The 16,383-nt window shown below is 37.6% G+C and overlaps 1 protein-coding gene across 1 annotated transcript in view; it reads right to left on the bottom strand.

The window, feature by feature from the left end:
• Positions 1 to 3,316: 3,316 nt before the first annotated feature.
• Positions 3,317 to 16,383, bottom strand: part of TOX3 (TOX high mobility group box family member 3) — a 103,794-nt gene continuing 90,727 nt past the window's right edge. Inside the window, exons 4-7 of the mRNA XM_008071448.2 lie at positions 15,368 to 15,637; positions 11,187 to 11,414; positions 9,204 to 9,284; positions 3,317 to 5,290 (exon numbers count right to left, since the gene is read on the bottom strand). Of these exons, the coding sequence (XP_008069639.1) occupies positions 4,541 to 5,290; positions 9,204 to 9,284; positions 11,187 to 11,414; positions 15,368 to 15,637 (1,329 nt within the window). The 3' untranslated portion in view covers positions 3,317 to 4,540. The remainder of the gene's footprint in view (positions 5,291 to 9,203; positions 9,285 to 11,186; positions 11,415 to 15,367; positions 15,638 to 16,383) is intronic.

Genomic DNA, 16,383 nt, shown 5'->3' with positions numbered 1-16,383 from the left:
ATCAGTCACAATCGTTCCCCTTCCTAAATGAATTTTAGTTTTCTTAGACTAAAAAACACACTTTAAAATATATCTTTTGTTGACACACAAATCATACTGTCTGATGGATATCTTCCCCGCCCCAATAGAAAAATGAAAGCACCTACAGTTCGGAATGACCTTGTTATTTTATGAGTTTTCTAAAATTTTTATTATGGAAAACTTCAAACATATACAAAGTAAACAGAAGGCCCTGTTTATTTTTTCTTCTCCTTTGAGACTTATCACAATGTTTTGCATGTAGCATAAGTAAATTTAAGTAATTAGGGCCTTAGGCAAATGCAGCTGTCTGACTCTACGTCTCCTAGACGGCTAAGCTCTTCCTCAGTAACACACATCGACACACAACCCATACACCTGTAGGATCACAATCTACAAAGGTTAAACTCATTCACCAGCTTTAAAATTCAGGGAAAGTCTTTATCCTTGAGGTCAGTTTGGATAATCAGTAAAGCCGATTATACTGAGACAGGAAGAAAAAAAAATTTATATAGTTAAGAATATTTTCTAAGAGAATTAAAGTCTGTGTATCTTTTTTTATTAAGACACATTTCTTATAAATGTACCAGGTTTGATGAATAACCTACAAATATGAGGGTTTTCTAGTCATTTCAGAATTGTAGGTTTTCTTTACCTCACATTATTTACATCTTAAAGTATCTTCTCCTTCTCAAAATCTCAACCTCAGACTCCCAAGTCTGCTATTTTAGACAGATTTAAAAACTTGTGCCTACTTAGCCCATTATTTTTTGCTACCACTGTGTGTGTGTGTGTGTGTGTGTGTGTGTGTGTGTTTGGGGGAGCAGTCAGATCCTTAAAGAGAACCAGAATTCTAGAGTGATAGATTACATGTCCACGCTGTGTCATATCCAATTAACTCAAATTGACTGTACACTGCATTATTCTGTTAGTGCATGGAAGATCAATAAATATGGGGAAAATCCACCCCAGCTCTCCACTTTCCCATCCAATTCCAGTAGGTCTGAGACGGATCATGCTACTGTGATGTGTACGCCACAGCTAAGGCAGGCAGGTGGTGCATAGACACCATTCAAACTTGGCCTATTCAATCCCAACTCCTCTAACTCTCCATTCATGCATAGCAAAACACCATCTGGTCCTATTTTGCCTCCAGCAATCACAGCTGACCAAAAACGATAATAACAGCTGTTACAAAACAAAAGCCAAACAAAGGGGGTGGGGGGAAGGAAAGGTTAGATTGAAGTCCAGTGCTGAAAAATGCTCCATGAAGTGAGAAATGGGAAAGAAACCATTCAGATGTCTAAAGCCCGCTGAATGGACACAGCGGAGGACTCCTACTTAAACTTGAGATATTAATCCATCTGTCTAGAAAGCCTTCAAACCTCCGTCAGGTGGTAATATATTGCAGAAATTATGCTGCACGAAGGCATTTAAGCTTTTGTTCTTTGAGACGGGAACTAATGACCCCGTGTCAGCTAAAAATGAAAACTCCTTATGTTCTTTCATCATACGGCAGTACAGGTTAATGCAGAAAAGAACACGTTTAGCCAGAGCAATAAAATAATGTCCACACGGCAGGCGGAGAAACAAGGTGTGTGTGTGAGGGAGGTGGGGATTGGTGTGGGGGCGGGGAGGACAGGACTCCTTAATGTCTGTAGACCACTTAAGAGGGAAGGCATTTAGGCCATTTAGGCGTGACACTAATCAGATACCACATTTCTCATGCCTATTTTTCATTACCTTGATTTATTTCTGACCTGTAACAACAACAACAAAAAAGTGCACTTAAGTCTCAGAAACAGAAACCAGTCACATGTGTAAATTGATATGTTGATTCATAATATGCTTTCGTGAATCTTGAGAAAAATAATTTGGTAACAAGGCTAGGGAATTCTTTTCATGATTCAAGCCTTTTGACATTTTAAATATATAGTTTTGCCTGGTGATTAACTTTTTAAACTGTAGTAATTAAACTTTTTTTTTTCCTTCCTGGAATTGACCATCAGTGGTGTAGCAGCATTTAATCAAATGCGATAAAACCTAAGATTTATAAAATCATTTAATAGACGTTACAACACCTGCTTCTAACTGCAAACAGTTGAAAACAGACTTCACTTGCAATTAAGTCTTATCACTAGTGACATTTTTTTCCAAGCAATACTTCATGGGTTTTCAAAATGACAATTACAGAACTAATACACAATTACTGTCACTTGTAGTTTAGCAATTAATTTTGAAGACATTTGTCTAAAGGTTTCACAACAGAATATAAAATGGTTCTTATTGTTATGTAATGTTGGTTTCAATTCACGGAAAATCTCTTACCATCAGCTCTGCTTCTGATGGGTCTGATGCAAGCAGATCATTTCTTTGTGGAATACAATCGCCTCCTTGTACATGTGATTAGGCATCATTCTAAGACTGTTTGAACACTGATACCTGTCAACTAATACATCTTATGAAAAGCTTCAATTTAGACATAAATTTTTCTACAGCAAGAAATCTATAAATTTATAATTAGAATCTCTTGCTGTTCAATATTTGTACATAATACAGAGTATGAGAGGATTATGAAATATTGAAAGCAAGATTCATTATTCATAACCCACAACATACAGTAAATATTCTCTGAAATACAACAACAACTTTAAGGAATCCATATTTCATTATTTTTGAATGTATTGCACACAGTAGCTATGGAGAGCACCACGCATGCCCTCATTCTTTCCAGATTAGGATTCTGGTCAGGGTTGACACTTGCTGTTTTTAATTTTCATTTTATCATAAGCAGTTTAAGACTGTTGCCAGTGGTAATTTGCAATTTTTATCAAGACCTCTTCATTATAGCTTCTGACAGGACAGATGCTGTAATTAATCATGCAAGACAACTGGGGATAGTGGTCACACTGCTCTCAAAGAGGATCCACTACAGAGCAAGAAAAGGGGGGAAGAAATGGGCACTGAAATAATTATTTTGGCTTAAGAATTAGCATTCACCATCCATTTTAATAGCAATAACAACACAATGCCCAGCTAGTTCTAGTCCCAAATTGAAAACAATGGCTTTTTCTCTATTCTTACCTTGTACATGCACCTTAACAAAAAGACAATTACAAAAATATTTCCAATGGGTTGTTTCAGTTTATTTAAGAGCCCTGCTTATGGGCTGTGCAATCCAAATTCTTAGGCATGAATATCATATTTCTAATTGAAAATGGAAGCTGATGCTTGGGCTTGAATAAAACTTGGTATGTGGCATATTTGCCCATCTTATATGTATTCAAGGAATCAAAACTGAAATTTGACATATCATTTTATTTGAAAAGTGAACAGTTTCCTTGTTGTAGCATCAAAATACAGTCCACAGTTTTTACTGAAATGTGTTTATTCTATAGTAAGATAAAAGCATTTTTGTTTTAGTTAAGCAAAATACAAACAACTTAATTGCTGCTATCGTAACTCATAAAAAAGTATAAAACAGCATAAAAACACAATAAGCAACGTAGCAATGAATGGTTTATGACACCAGTGTTTACGTTAAAGCCTCATTTAGGAAAACTTTACAACACATGATATGAAAACTTACAACTTTGAAAGAAAATATTTACATTGATTATTCAGATGTGATGTGACTTTTAAATATTCTACTGGTATTACATCATAATAAAAACTCTTGTTTTTTCTTTTTAAATCTTAACTTTTGTAATAACTGTCTTCATTTAAGTGCATTTCCCTTTTAAAAATACAGTGTTTTTATTTTTCGAAACTTGCCACTCAAAACACGGAATATAATATTCACATTTCTTTCTTCTAATTGGAATGAATATAATGGGCTAACAGTGGTCATAAATATTGTTACAACATATACTGTGGTTTGATTTGGAGAAGCCATGGATAAAAAGTGGAAATGAGTCAATAATTGTGTCTAATCACTTGCATTTTTCTTTCTGGAGAGATTTAGGAAAAAAAATAAGAGCTTTGGCAAAAGTCTGTGATTTACATTATTTTTTTCATGACAAAAAAATGCCATCAACTATTCACATCATACAAATGTTTGTATGAAACTGGATCTTCATATTTCAGGTAGTTACAACTGTGCTTTTTATTTTTAGGGCTTCAGAAGTTCAAATAGCCTGGAAGTGTGGTTTACTCACTTCTGGAGAAATAAGGCCATTTTCTATGACTCAGAGAGGCCAGTTTACAGTCATCAGTATGTCCCAGGATTCATTAAACAGTTTGATTCACATATTGTAGGTATAGCCTGAATAAATAAAAAAGGCATCACATAAAAGAGCACAGCTTTTCTTGTTTATAAACAAAGTGATTTATAGTCAGCTAAAAGATGTTACCCAGCTACACTGTCGTTCTTATTGCCTATCTAATAGACACTTGAGAGGACCATTTGATCTGTCACACATTTCTGCATAACCAACACCAGCTTACAAGTTTCAGTCACATACGCTTTGCCCTCCTATGCCACTCTCCTCGGAATATGCAAATCCATCTGCCACGTGTGTCTTCAGAAAATACTGACCTGCGATAGTACTTGAGTCTGTGTTTGAGATTGTATTTGCGACTGGTGCTGCTGAGAGGTGGGCTGGGGGCTCCCGATGGCAGGGATGGGGGATGTTATCTGAGAGGTGACAGGGGAGTGCTGCCGAGGAGAAGGCTGAGATGGGTGCTGCATGTGTTGCAGCTGCTGCAGCTGGAGATGCTGCTGCAGTTGCTGCTGCAACTGCTGTTGGTTGAGCTGCTGCTGGAGATGCTGCTGCTGCTGCAGGTGCTGCTGCATGTGGTGCTGAAAATGCTGCTGCTGCATCTGCTGCTGGATTTGCTGATGCATTTGGTGCTGCTGGAGTTGCTGCTGCTGCATCTGTTGTATCTGCTGTTGTTGTTGTTGTTGCTGCTGCTGCTGCTGCTGCAACTGCATCTGATGCTGCTGGGTTTGCACTGAAGGGCTCACTTGGGTGGAGGATGCCGAACCAACCATGGTTGTTCCCATGGAGCTTATAAGCGGAGCCCCAATGTTCGAGGGCATGTTGGCTGCAATGGTGACCGAGGTGACAATCTGGTTCATGGGGAGTCTCATTGTTAAGGGTTTGGGAGCGATTGACCTAGGGAGCGACTGTTGGAGAGTCTGAGGTGATGCTGATACCGTTCCATGTTGAGACAGTGGGGTATTGAGAAGGAGGGAAGATGTTAGATTGGTTGACGCCAGGGTCTGCTGAACAGAGCGAATGGTCTGGGCTTCTGCTGACTCAGCAGCAGCCTGCGTTTTGGAAGAGAGAATTCCAGAATGTTACAAACACGAGTATTTAAAATATTTAAGCTTTCTGAAATATTATAAGTTGATTTTTTAAATGGCCACCATTATGCATACCTCCCTGTATCCATGGCCTTTGTTATGTGACTGTTTAGCTCCTCCCAGGGGTGGGTCAAATTCCTTACCCTTGAGTCTAGACTGGCCTTGAGCCTTTGCTTTAGCTAAGAGAACGTAAGGATAGTGACAATGTCCTAGTTTCAAGCTCAGGCCTAAAGAGGTCTTCCACTCTCTTAGGACCAGCCACTGCCATGTGCATGATGATACACAAGTAGTCCGGATACCCTATTGAAGAAACAGCTCACTGCCAGTCATCCAACTGCCATATATTGAGAATAAGTCTAGCCCTTACAACCTGCAAGCTGACCCCAGACAGAAGAGCAAGACTAGCTGACCCTGCAGAGCCTGGCCTAGATCTGAAAAACCAGCGAACTAAGTGGCACTCTCTGACACCTTTTAAGTCACTTGGCTTTGGGGATAGTTGTAACACAGCACTACTGTGGCAAAAGAGAGCTGACACACATATTTAGGAGCAATAATTCTTCAGCATTTAAGTCTGTACTAACCTCAGCACTGAGTACCATATGTTGAAACAGAATAAAGTACAGATTGCCCAAATTCAAATCCAGGTCTACTAGCTAACAACTTTGTTACTTAGGACATGCTAATTTGCCCATCTGTTCCTTACCTATAACATGGGGTTAAATGATATTTACCTTGTATAGAAGTTGTAAGAAATTCAGTTAACTCATGTTAAGCATTTAGAACAGTGCATGACCCACAGGAAGTGCTTACTTAGTGGAAGTTAGCTATTTTTATTAATTAATGACTATTGTCAGAAACTGTTACCAGGACAAATCAAAGCCCTGTGTTTGCATGATTATTTAAAACAATTCTCATTTGAATATAAGAAAAACATAACTGAATTCCTTGGAGATACTAAATTGGAGTACTTCACAACTTTAGAAATGTTTTAGTTCACCAACTAAGTTTGAAGGTTTCCAGAATTTATTAACGGAGTCTCAGATAAGGTATGTTAAACACTCATGGGACTAAATAACCTCTTATAAGATAAATAGCAGATCTAGGGCTCAACATGAAGAGACACTACCTAATACATTTTGTGTTAAAAACATAGGATTGCCTTCACAAAAATAAATTCTTTCATTGATGTAACAGAGATTGGGATGATTCATTCCAAAGACTATGATTTCCTCTTATTTTTCATAAAATTAGGGTTAGGGGAGTGGTGGAGACTCTGAAGGCATCAAGTGGCCATCTATCTATCTTTAATGATTTTAAATGTTTACTTCTAAATTTTATGACTCTGATTTATAAAATTCTACTATTGCAAGGAATTAAGGAGTGACCATATATGGAGAGTCACCCAGTGTAGGAAAAGCCATCTCTAATGCCTTCTGTTTGAACACATGTCATCATTGTACAGAACCATCATCAGTGGATAGCTTTCTGCATTACAAAACTCATGGGGCTGCAAGTTACTGGAGAGTCTTAAAGTCTTAAGGTAAGGAGAAGACTGTAAATACTCAAAATCATCTTGAAAAATACCTTCAAATCCATTATAAAGTAGAATATACACAGTTTTGTGTATACAAACATGTACATAATTATTATATACTCTAAAATTTAAAAATCACCAAGCTAGGAAAAAACCACAGGAAAGACTGTATTTAGACCCATGTGTAGTTCAGTTACACCATTATGCCTTTAAGATACCACCTTAATGGTATATGGAGATGGGCAGATGCTTGTAGAAAGTTCCTTCTTGCCTGTCTCCTTACTCCTTTATGGGTTGCTGTGAAGATTAAAAATGATAGTAGAGTCACATCTTAATGGAGAAGTCTGAGGCTCTGCATGTAGAGGCACAAGCTAAATGTGTATCTGATATAACTCTTGATATTTCTGATGCTGGGGCTGAAATCTTGCTCCCTTTAACCTCACCCTTCGCATGAGTTCTTCTATCTAGGGCACAGAGATCAACTTAACTTGCCTTATATAACGGAACTTATACTTGAGGACTAACTCTAACCCTTACCCCCAAGTTCTTTCCTTCTTAATTCTTTCAGTTATTCTGGGAGATTTTGTTTTCAGTTCTCACCATCATGGAGACAATGCTCTAGAGAGACTTCAACTGGTTGCCATCTCTCCTTAAATTGTAGGGTCTAAAACAGAACCAATTCTCCAGACATGTTCTAATCATCACTCAATATAATTAGACACTGCTTCCTGTGAGAACACTATATTAGCAGCTATTTTACACTTTTGTTTTAGGCTGAAATTATTCTAAACTTATACCTAGAAGACTATTTTAGTTGCTTCCCAGGTCTCTGAATATAATTTTAGGATCTTATCAAAGTGTATTTACTAAATTAAAAAATCAAAAAAAACCCAAAAAACCCCCAGTATTTTTAATGTGTTTCTTCTAAATTCTGTCCTGATTTTTGGGGTACACTGAATTCCATTTGGAAATATTTCTGAATCCTAATTCTAGTATACAGTGTATAACTTTTAAGTTACCCTTTCTAAATCAGCCACAGACTTGATGAGCCCAACATGGTTAATATTTCCTGAACGCCTTTTGAGACACTGATTCTTGACTTAAATCTACATATGGTCAATTATTCATGCTCTAATGCACAAAATCACCTATACCTGCTTCTGGATAAATGAATGAATTAATGATTGACTTAAGACGTGTATGCACACTGTTAGTCTATTCACTTCATTCCACCTAATTAGCCACCAACTATACTTCAATTCTCACATCAGTAAGCCAAGCAATCAGTTGTTTTCTGCCAATGTACAAATCAGGATAGAGAATCAGTATATCTTCTAATGTGTGTCTTCCTGAGTCTCAGAAAAAGGTTTTGCTATTGACCTGATAAATGTTTTCTCTTTCTAATGAAGTGGGAATTGTACTAAAAGCTGTCAACAAAGACAGGAGAACCTCTGTTAATCTGATTCTGAGCAGCAGCCAAAGGTAGATCTTAATAAAGATACTTATACAGGTAATAATATAAAGAAGAAACAACTTGGAAGTAGAAGAGAAAAAAAGGAATGAGCCCTTTTAAAATATCTTTGAGACCCTATGTTGTATTTGCAACATCAACAATGACAATGCAATGGTATCTCTGCTTATCAGAAGAAATTTATCAAGAGCAAAAATATATTAGATCAAAATTCTAGGAAAGCAAAAGACAATGTTAATTAAATGTTAAAATAATATAATGTAACAACTCATACCCTTTTGGATCAAGGCAATTATAATCTAGAGTGACATCTGTTTGGGATATTGGTGCATTTTATAGTACACCAGGGTCCATTGTATCCTCTATATATAATATATATGCTTTTTTAGTACTCAGAGCATATTTTTATTTTAAATAATCATGAGGTTTATTTATTTATATGATATGGAACAGTTTAGTAAAAAATGCAACATGCTCTATTATAACAATGTAACCACTAAAAAATTTATAATATGATAGCCAAAATTTCCTGACAAACATACCTCCAAGTTTAAATAAAGGACATTAACACAGATCTCAATCCCTAACAAAAAGAAAGAATAAGAGGCTATTTAAAATGTATCTATAGAGCTACATACACATATAAAGATCTGTGAATCTTTTGGAAATAATTTAGATCCGGTTGCTTAAATTAACTCCTATTTTTCATGTCATCATTCGGGTAATCTCTAATGGAAACACGTAAGTTTATGAGCTGTTCAAGATGCTTTTTTATCTACTTGGAGGAGAGCTGCATTTATGTTTTGAATGCTTGAGGGCTGCTTTCCACGTTGTAACTATTTCAGAGACTAGCCGCCCCCGCCCAGGTTTACCTTAGAAACGAGGCTGGCCCTGTATGCAGCCAGGGCCTTCAGGTATTCTTTTTTGGCAGCTTCTGTTTTCCTTTTATATACCTATTAAAAGACCACAATTAGTACAACCTTCAGTGAATAAATTCTCAGCTATAAAAGAACTGTCACATAAATTAGGTCACATAAACATAACTCACATAAAAATGTTGGTCTCCTTGGCTTTGAATTTTAAATGTTAACACACACAGATATTAAAACAAAATAAGCCTCTGCCACTCTCAATGGAGCACAATTTTGATATTTACTATCTTGAATGAGAAAAAGATTTCCAGTTGCAATACAGATTCTTTGAGAACAGCTGAAAGCCTCATGCTAAGCAATAAATAAGGTAGCAAGAAAAATAAGCTTTGCTGCAAATTGCTTACATTATAGAAAGTAATGAGTTTCTCCATCAATGTCTCTTTTCCTTACACACCTTTCTAAACTGTACAAAATCAGAGAATAAAAACAACAACAAAAACAGGTATAGCAGGGCAGGCTCAGTGGCTCAGCCTATAATCCCAGAACTTTGGGAGGCCAAGGCGAGTGAACTGCCTGAGTCCGCGGGTTCGAGACCCGCTAGAGCAACCTGGCGAGACCTCATCTCTACAATACATCAAAAATTAGCTGGGTGTGGTAGTGCGCTCCTGTAGTTCTGGCTACTTGGAGGGCTGAGGTGGAAGGATCACCAGATTCCAGTAGGTTGAAGCTGCGGCAGCCGGGAGTATACCACTGCACTCCAGTCTGGGCAACAGAGTGAGACTCCAACTCAAAAAAAACCAACCAAACAAACAACAACAAAAAAAAAACAGGTAGAGTAGGCAAAGACAGAGAAGAGCAAGGACTTTCATCTTTGGTTTTCTTTTGGAGGAAAAAAAGTGAGAAATTGTAAAAGATGGGAGATTTTCATTAGTGAGACCACTGAGTTAAATAAATAAGTCTCAATATATTAAACACAATGTGGGCTTCCTTTTATTAAGTGATCTGATGGCTGGGTGTTAGGTCAACATGCAACTATCTTTCTCTCCAGAGCTTAAAAGTCAGGTGCAGCACTTTGCCAAATCCTTAGAATTACATCTTGGGGGTAGAAAACCAGTCTGTTACATAAAGTCAGAAACTTAATGCAAACTAACAGGAAAACTCTAAAGTTGCGCCATCCTAATCAAGCAAGCTAGTCGGAATGAGTTCATGAACTGAGTTCATGATTCGTAAACAAAAATCAAGGGCTTTCCACTCTTCATTCCGGAAACAATTCTATTTTATCACTAATAAGGGTCTATCTATTCTTCTGTGGCTATGTAAAAGTTAACTCCTATTAATGGTAATTGGAGTTTCATGCAAGGAGCAAGGGGAGGACTGACCCCCAAGGAACCCATTCTTCTCTTCATTTGTGTGGAGGAGTTGCATGGGGAAGAAGAGGAGACTAAGCCCCTAAGGAAGTATCTCCCACCAGCATGGCTAATCTCTGAATAACTCTCATACTGCCTTGCTTTAAAATGAACTTGGAATAAAATTTCAAATGCCTAGTGACAATAATGAGACACGCAGAGGCAGCTTCAAAGTTTGGAAACCCACCAGGATAGCACAAGGGTTCAGAAAATGATCAATGGAAAGGCAAGCAGGATGGACCTAATCCCTTTGTAGTGCCCTTTTTGAACAAAGGGAAAAAATTTCGCATTATTTAAAATGAAAAGATTATCATCAAAAGTTTATGCTTGCAGGATACTGCCTGGATTTCTTCCAACAATCCTCTGAATGGGTTCTGAACATGCACTCTTAAGCTGACAGAGGAAACAATATAACAAGAGAGTTGTTTAGATTTATACGTTTGTGTTTTTTAATTCCATAGCTTAGAAAGACATTCATAAGAAGCAATCATATTAAGTGAACACATGCACTCAGAAAAGGTGTAAGGAATACTCTGGCAACTTTTCAACATACGGGCATGTTGAACCTTTGCCTCACCTGCTTTTGTTCTTCTCCAAGGCTGTCCCACATAGATGCTACAATTTTTGAGACCTCTCCAAAGGTTGCATTGGGGTTTTGACCTTTAATTGCAGCCTGTGTGTCTCTGAAAAACAGGGCATATGCTGACACTGGCTTCTGCGGCTCATTGGGATCTTTCTTTTTCTTTTTCTTTGGAGTCTTGGGCTTCTTGCCAGAATCTGGAGCAGCTCTTTTCTCTCCAATGGCCTGCAAAGGAGGAAGAAAATTCACTGCCTAGAATGTACTCAGAGAATTCAGCAAGACTTATTCAGATCCATAATTGTTCTTTTAAGGTTTTGTTAAGCATCATCAACAGATGAATCACCACCAAAAGTGGGGGAGGGGTAAACTTGCTTAGAGTTAACTGGACAGCAGAGATTAGCATTTAGAACATTGATTAATGAGACCCAGAAGTATCTTCAATACATTCACAACATATGCTCTAAATAGCAATTATGAGTAACGAAAAACAGAACACTCTGTACCAGGCGATGCTATATATATGTTATGTTACACATGTACACATCAACAAAATATTTTACATTTTCAGACGCATTAGAAGTAAAACTTAAATAATATTCAGGATGTTGATCATATTCAAAGATTTATTGAGGTCCCTTGCCATAGTCATATGCCATATGTGTGATCCTTCTGAATTGATTTTTTGAGGCTGATTTTTTTACTTTACCAGACTGTTACTTTGCTAATGGGTCTCTGGAAACTCAAATGGAAATTAGCTCTGATCTCTACACTTGCACAATAAGGGAAAGGTCATCTTTATTTGCTAAAATAATAACTTTCTAAAGAATAGGATAAAAAGAAATGCAAAAATGTCAAAACTACTTTAACTGGAGATAAAAAGGAAACTGATACTCTTCATAAAATTAAAGTCCTGTTAAAAAAAAAAAAGACCAATAGTTGATACTGATTATATGTGGTAAGTAACCTTGCCCACCAGAATATTGCCATAGAGACTCACACAAATTCACAATATGAACTCTGTGAGATCAGAACTATAAAAATAATATGGGTATAGCTCTTTAATTTATATATGACCAAGTCCATATTCATCTGCTAATCATCTAATTTCACTAGTCATTTAATATACTTATCAGAAAGATGGGGAAAATGATTTAGCAACCTTGTTTTGTCCCCCTAGATTAGAGTATGACTATATTCAAGATTATTTTTGCTGTTAACTTCAAGAGTCCTGATGTGTTTGACAAAATCTGTTTCAAAAGCCAGATATGAGCAAAATCAACCAAGACAGATTCAAGTTACTAATAGATTGGCTTTTAACAGCTTTGAATCCTAATTCAAATTTTCCTAGAGTATTATTATTTTCTGAATGAAGATCATTTAGAACTGGATCATTTAGTAATCCAACTACAAAAATTCTTAAGGAGGAAACTGATATCTTTTCTTTGAAAACTGCTAATTTTGAGCTCTGAACCTCAGTGTTAAGAAAACACTGTTCTACTTCTAGGCGGAACTACTAATTGCACTATTTGAGTGATTAAAAACATCCACACTTTACACAAGAGTTTGTAAACTTCAGAGAATGTTAGCATATCTAGCTTCTCCTCCAAAATGCCATCTTTCATAACTCACACAATTCAGTAATTATCTAGAGCCCATCGCCTTTTTTTCTAAATTTTCAGAATAAGTGAGATTTGTTTAATACTACTTAATGAATCTGAACTTGCAAGAGAGTCATATGTCTTTCAGTTAGAGTTACATCTGGAGCCAAGTTTTCCTTCCGTGGAAAACAATACTTTAACAACATGAAAAACATATATAGAGAGATATGTACACACACACACACACATACACACATTTTTCTAATTGGGTCAAACAACTATAATCTTTCCTGAAAGAAAATTTGGCACTGTGAGTACCAACAATACCCTGACCAAAGGCAAGATGAAAGTAACTTCCAGAGTGTTTTTTTTCAAATGAGAGGAGTTCAACTTCATTCTCTTAGGACAATATTCAAATGTCCATAATCTTTGATGCCTTTCTTAGATAATCATGACTTACCCTAATCATCATTACTTTTTAAGAATAAACCAGAAATGAAGAGTCCCACTGTTTAAATAGAAGCTCAGAATTAATTCTCCTAAAGAAACGTTGGGACAGACATTGGAGAGAAAAGGGTTGGGACAGAAAGCTGGAGAAATAGCTTTACACTAAAGGGACATAAGCAATGATGATTTTAATTTTCCTTTCTTAGCTAAAGTACTTAAAAATATATCAAATTTGTTTCCTTGTCTTTACATAGAACCTAGACCCTCACTTAAAATGGAGCAAGTGGGAGTCCCCATAAAAAGTTCTCTTTAGACATAAAAATATCAGTTTGGTACAGAGGTAAGTCTAAAGATCAGCATACGTGTGAGTGGAGGGAAAGGAATTTGAATTTGAATTGTGTGAACAACTGTAACGTAGCCCCATCTTACCCATTTCCCTCAAGTTTCTTTAACCATTATTTCTCATTTCTCTGCACCAAAATCCTGTGAGTGTACATAGAGACTGTTAGTACATTTACCATCCCTGTGCCCAGTGAGGTGCTAATTTCATGCTATATACCAAACTCTCCATCTTGAAATCTCTTTGATTTCTGTAACATCACTCAAACCTCCCTCCTCTGTTCCTCATCGCTCTCTGTCTTCTCTAGCACCTCTTCTTTCATTTGTTACTTGAAGTAAATGAGGTTCAGAGTTTTGGCTTTGACTTACTCTTCAAACTCTCTAAGAAATGCTGATTACTTCCATGGCTTTACATATATAAACCCATTGGCCCTAAATCTGTAGTTCCAACTCCAATAAACTGAATTCTAGACTCAAATGTAAGCACCTCAAATTCAACCATAACATGCCAAACTCTCATCTTCTCCTTGGAGGGTGTGGGAGGAAACACTTCTTTCTGGGTTGATCTCTCATTTCCTGATAACCATTCTGGCTCTCAAACGCCAAAACCCAGTTTATCTCTTACTTCTTCAAACTCCAGTTGATCATCAAATCTTTATGATTTTCCCTCCTAAAAGTCTCACTAATCTGGTACCTCCTGTCTACTCCTTCCTTTGATGAAAGGAAAGATAACAAAAGAGTCTTCAAATTAATTTCTTTTATTTGGTCCCTCCTTTTGTAAAGTAAATGGAGCATATATAGCCAAAATTACTTCTCTAAAGCATAAATTACTTATGCTGTTCCTCTGTGCAAATAATTAATCAGCTCTCAGCTACCAGCAGAAGAGAGATTACCACATCCAAGCAATTTCTTTCTTCAATTCATTTTTCTTTCCTCCCCCATATCAAACTTCATGATACCCACAAATTGACATATACTTCCATTGTTCCTCATTATTCCTTCTACCAAAATGCTGGCCTCTCTCCTTTGCTTCACAAACTTTTATGTATCCTTGTAGACCTAATTCAAATATCACCTTCTCAATAAAATCTTACTCAAATCACTCTCCCAAGAAGAATCGATTATAATCTCAGCACACCAGATACATCAATTATATCACTAATCACATCTGGAGCTAGTTTTAAACATTGCTATTTGTCCCCAGTGGGGAGTCCCCTGAACGATAATTCTCTTATAAATCTTGATATCTTTAGAACCAAGTAAAATGCCAGCACAGAGTAGGTACACAACACAAAATTAATGAGTGACTAATGAGTAATTATTACAATTTTTTTATGATTTATTCATTCAGGAAAGTCATACCTGGAACTCAGGTTTTATTTCAAATTATGCATATTTTAAAATTGCACATGTCTATGACAAAAGCAAAAATGTAAAATGATGAGAGTTTACTAAGTGATACATCACTGAAGGTTCAAGGTTGTCAAATGTGGCAGCAATTTAGTCAATACATTGGATGAAACATGTCCGCGTGGACATTAACTTAAAATCAGACCAGTTTAGAACTTCTGGAAAGTCTAAACATTCTGGAAATTTCTAGAAAGAGAGTGCATACCCTTCTTTTACAGATTAGAAAAATGAGGCCTACAAGTGTTAAATGACTTTCTCAATGCCTTACAATTAAATGCTACTCCAAATCCATAGGAAAAAACAAAACAAGGTAACACCACAAATGAAATATGGAGTGATCCCATATTCTCTGACAGGTTACATACTAAGGCACTTCTAACTTACTCTGTTGGCTTCATCAGCATCCTCTTCATTGATGGAGCTGGAAGGGGAGGGAGTGGCTGATTTGCTTGCTGGAGGTGAAGGAGATGTGTGAGGCATACTAGCACCTCCCAAATTCAACCCCAACTGAGCACTGAGCTGAGACTGGTTGATAGTGGTGAGCTGGGCAGGAGGCATGATCCCAGAGCGAGCAGCATCGGTCATGTGGACGATGGACCTCATGATCAAGGAGGGATCCTGACGGTATTGTGAAACTTGTGTGTGGTTCTGATCCTAGAAAGGCAACAAGCAAGGGGGGAAAGGATTTCAGTTTTCCCATATATCAATGAACTTATAATGTTAACAACTCCTAAGATAGGTTTGACCTGTTGCATTTTTTTTTTTTAAGCAAACCCTTGTGTCAAGGGTTGACTTTCAATAGATCATAGCAAGGGAGCTGCTCTGCTCTGGAAGAAACCCCGAAGCAGGTCGTCTAGGAACGGTTAGCACCAGGTTCCCCACACACGTGAGGTGCGTGACTGGCGAGGGGGCGGCTGCCATTCCAGCTGTGCCCGGTGTCTGTGGGCTAAGGGCTCCCTGCACCAGACCCTGGTGCCGGTCCCGGTCCGGCGTGGCAAGAGAGCGCCCCGCCGTGGGGCAGGGGAGGCGGGCCACAGGCTATTCCGGGCCAACCGAGGCACTGCGGCCCTGGCCCTGCGGTATTGTTCAGCCTGGGTGGGATCTCTGACTTTGAGGCGTTTACACCTGTTGCAATTTTGCTAGGTCTGCCCTACTGCAGCATGATGGTCTCTATTCATTTATTAAATATAAGCCAAAAAGTTGAAAGGTCAGAAGCACAAAAGCCAAATATCTAGTCTAGACTATTTTACTGAGAACTGTCATTGGATGACTATAAAAAGAAAGAAAAGGAAAGGGAAAAGGAGAGGGAGAGAGGGAAAAGATAAACTTTCAACTTCTGCTTGTTATCGAGGAAGCTGGTGGCAGGGAAAGGCTTGAGGCAGAAACCCAACCCATTCAGC

The sequence above is a fragment of the Carlito syrichta genome, unplaced genomic scaffold (assembly GCF_000164805.1).
Source record: "Carlito syrichta isolate Samal-C Ts95f unplaced genomic scaffold, Tarsius_syrichta-2.0.1 Scaffold314332, whole genome shotgun sequence".
NCBI lineage: Eukaryota > Metazoa > Chordata > Mammalia > Primates > Tarsiidae > Carlito > Carlito syrichta.
Note: the sequence above shows the minus strand (reverse complement) of the source record. Positions and strands in the feature narration are given on the sequence as shown.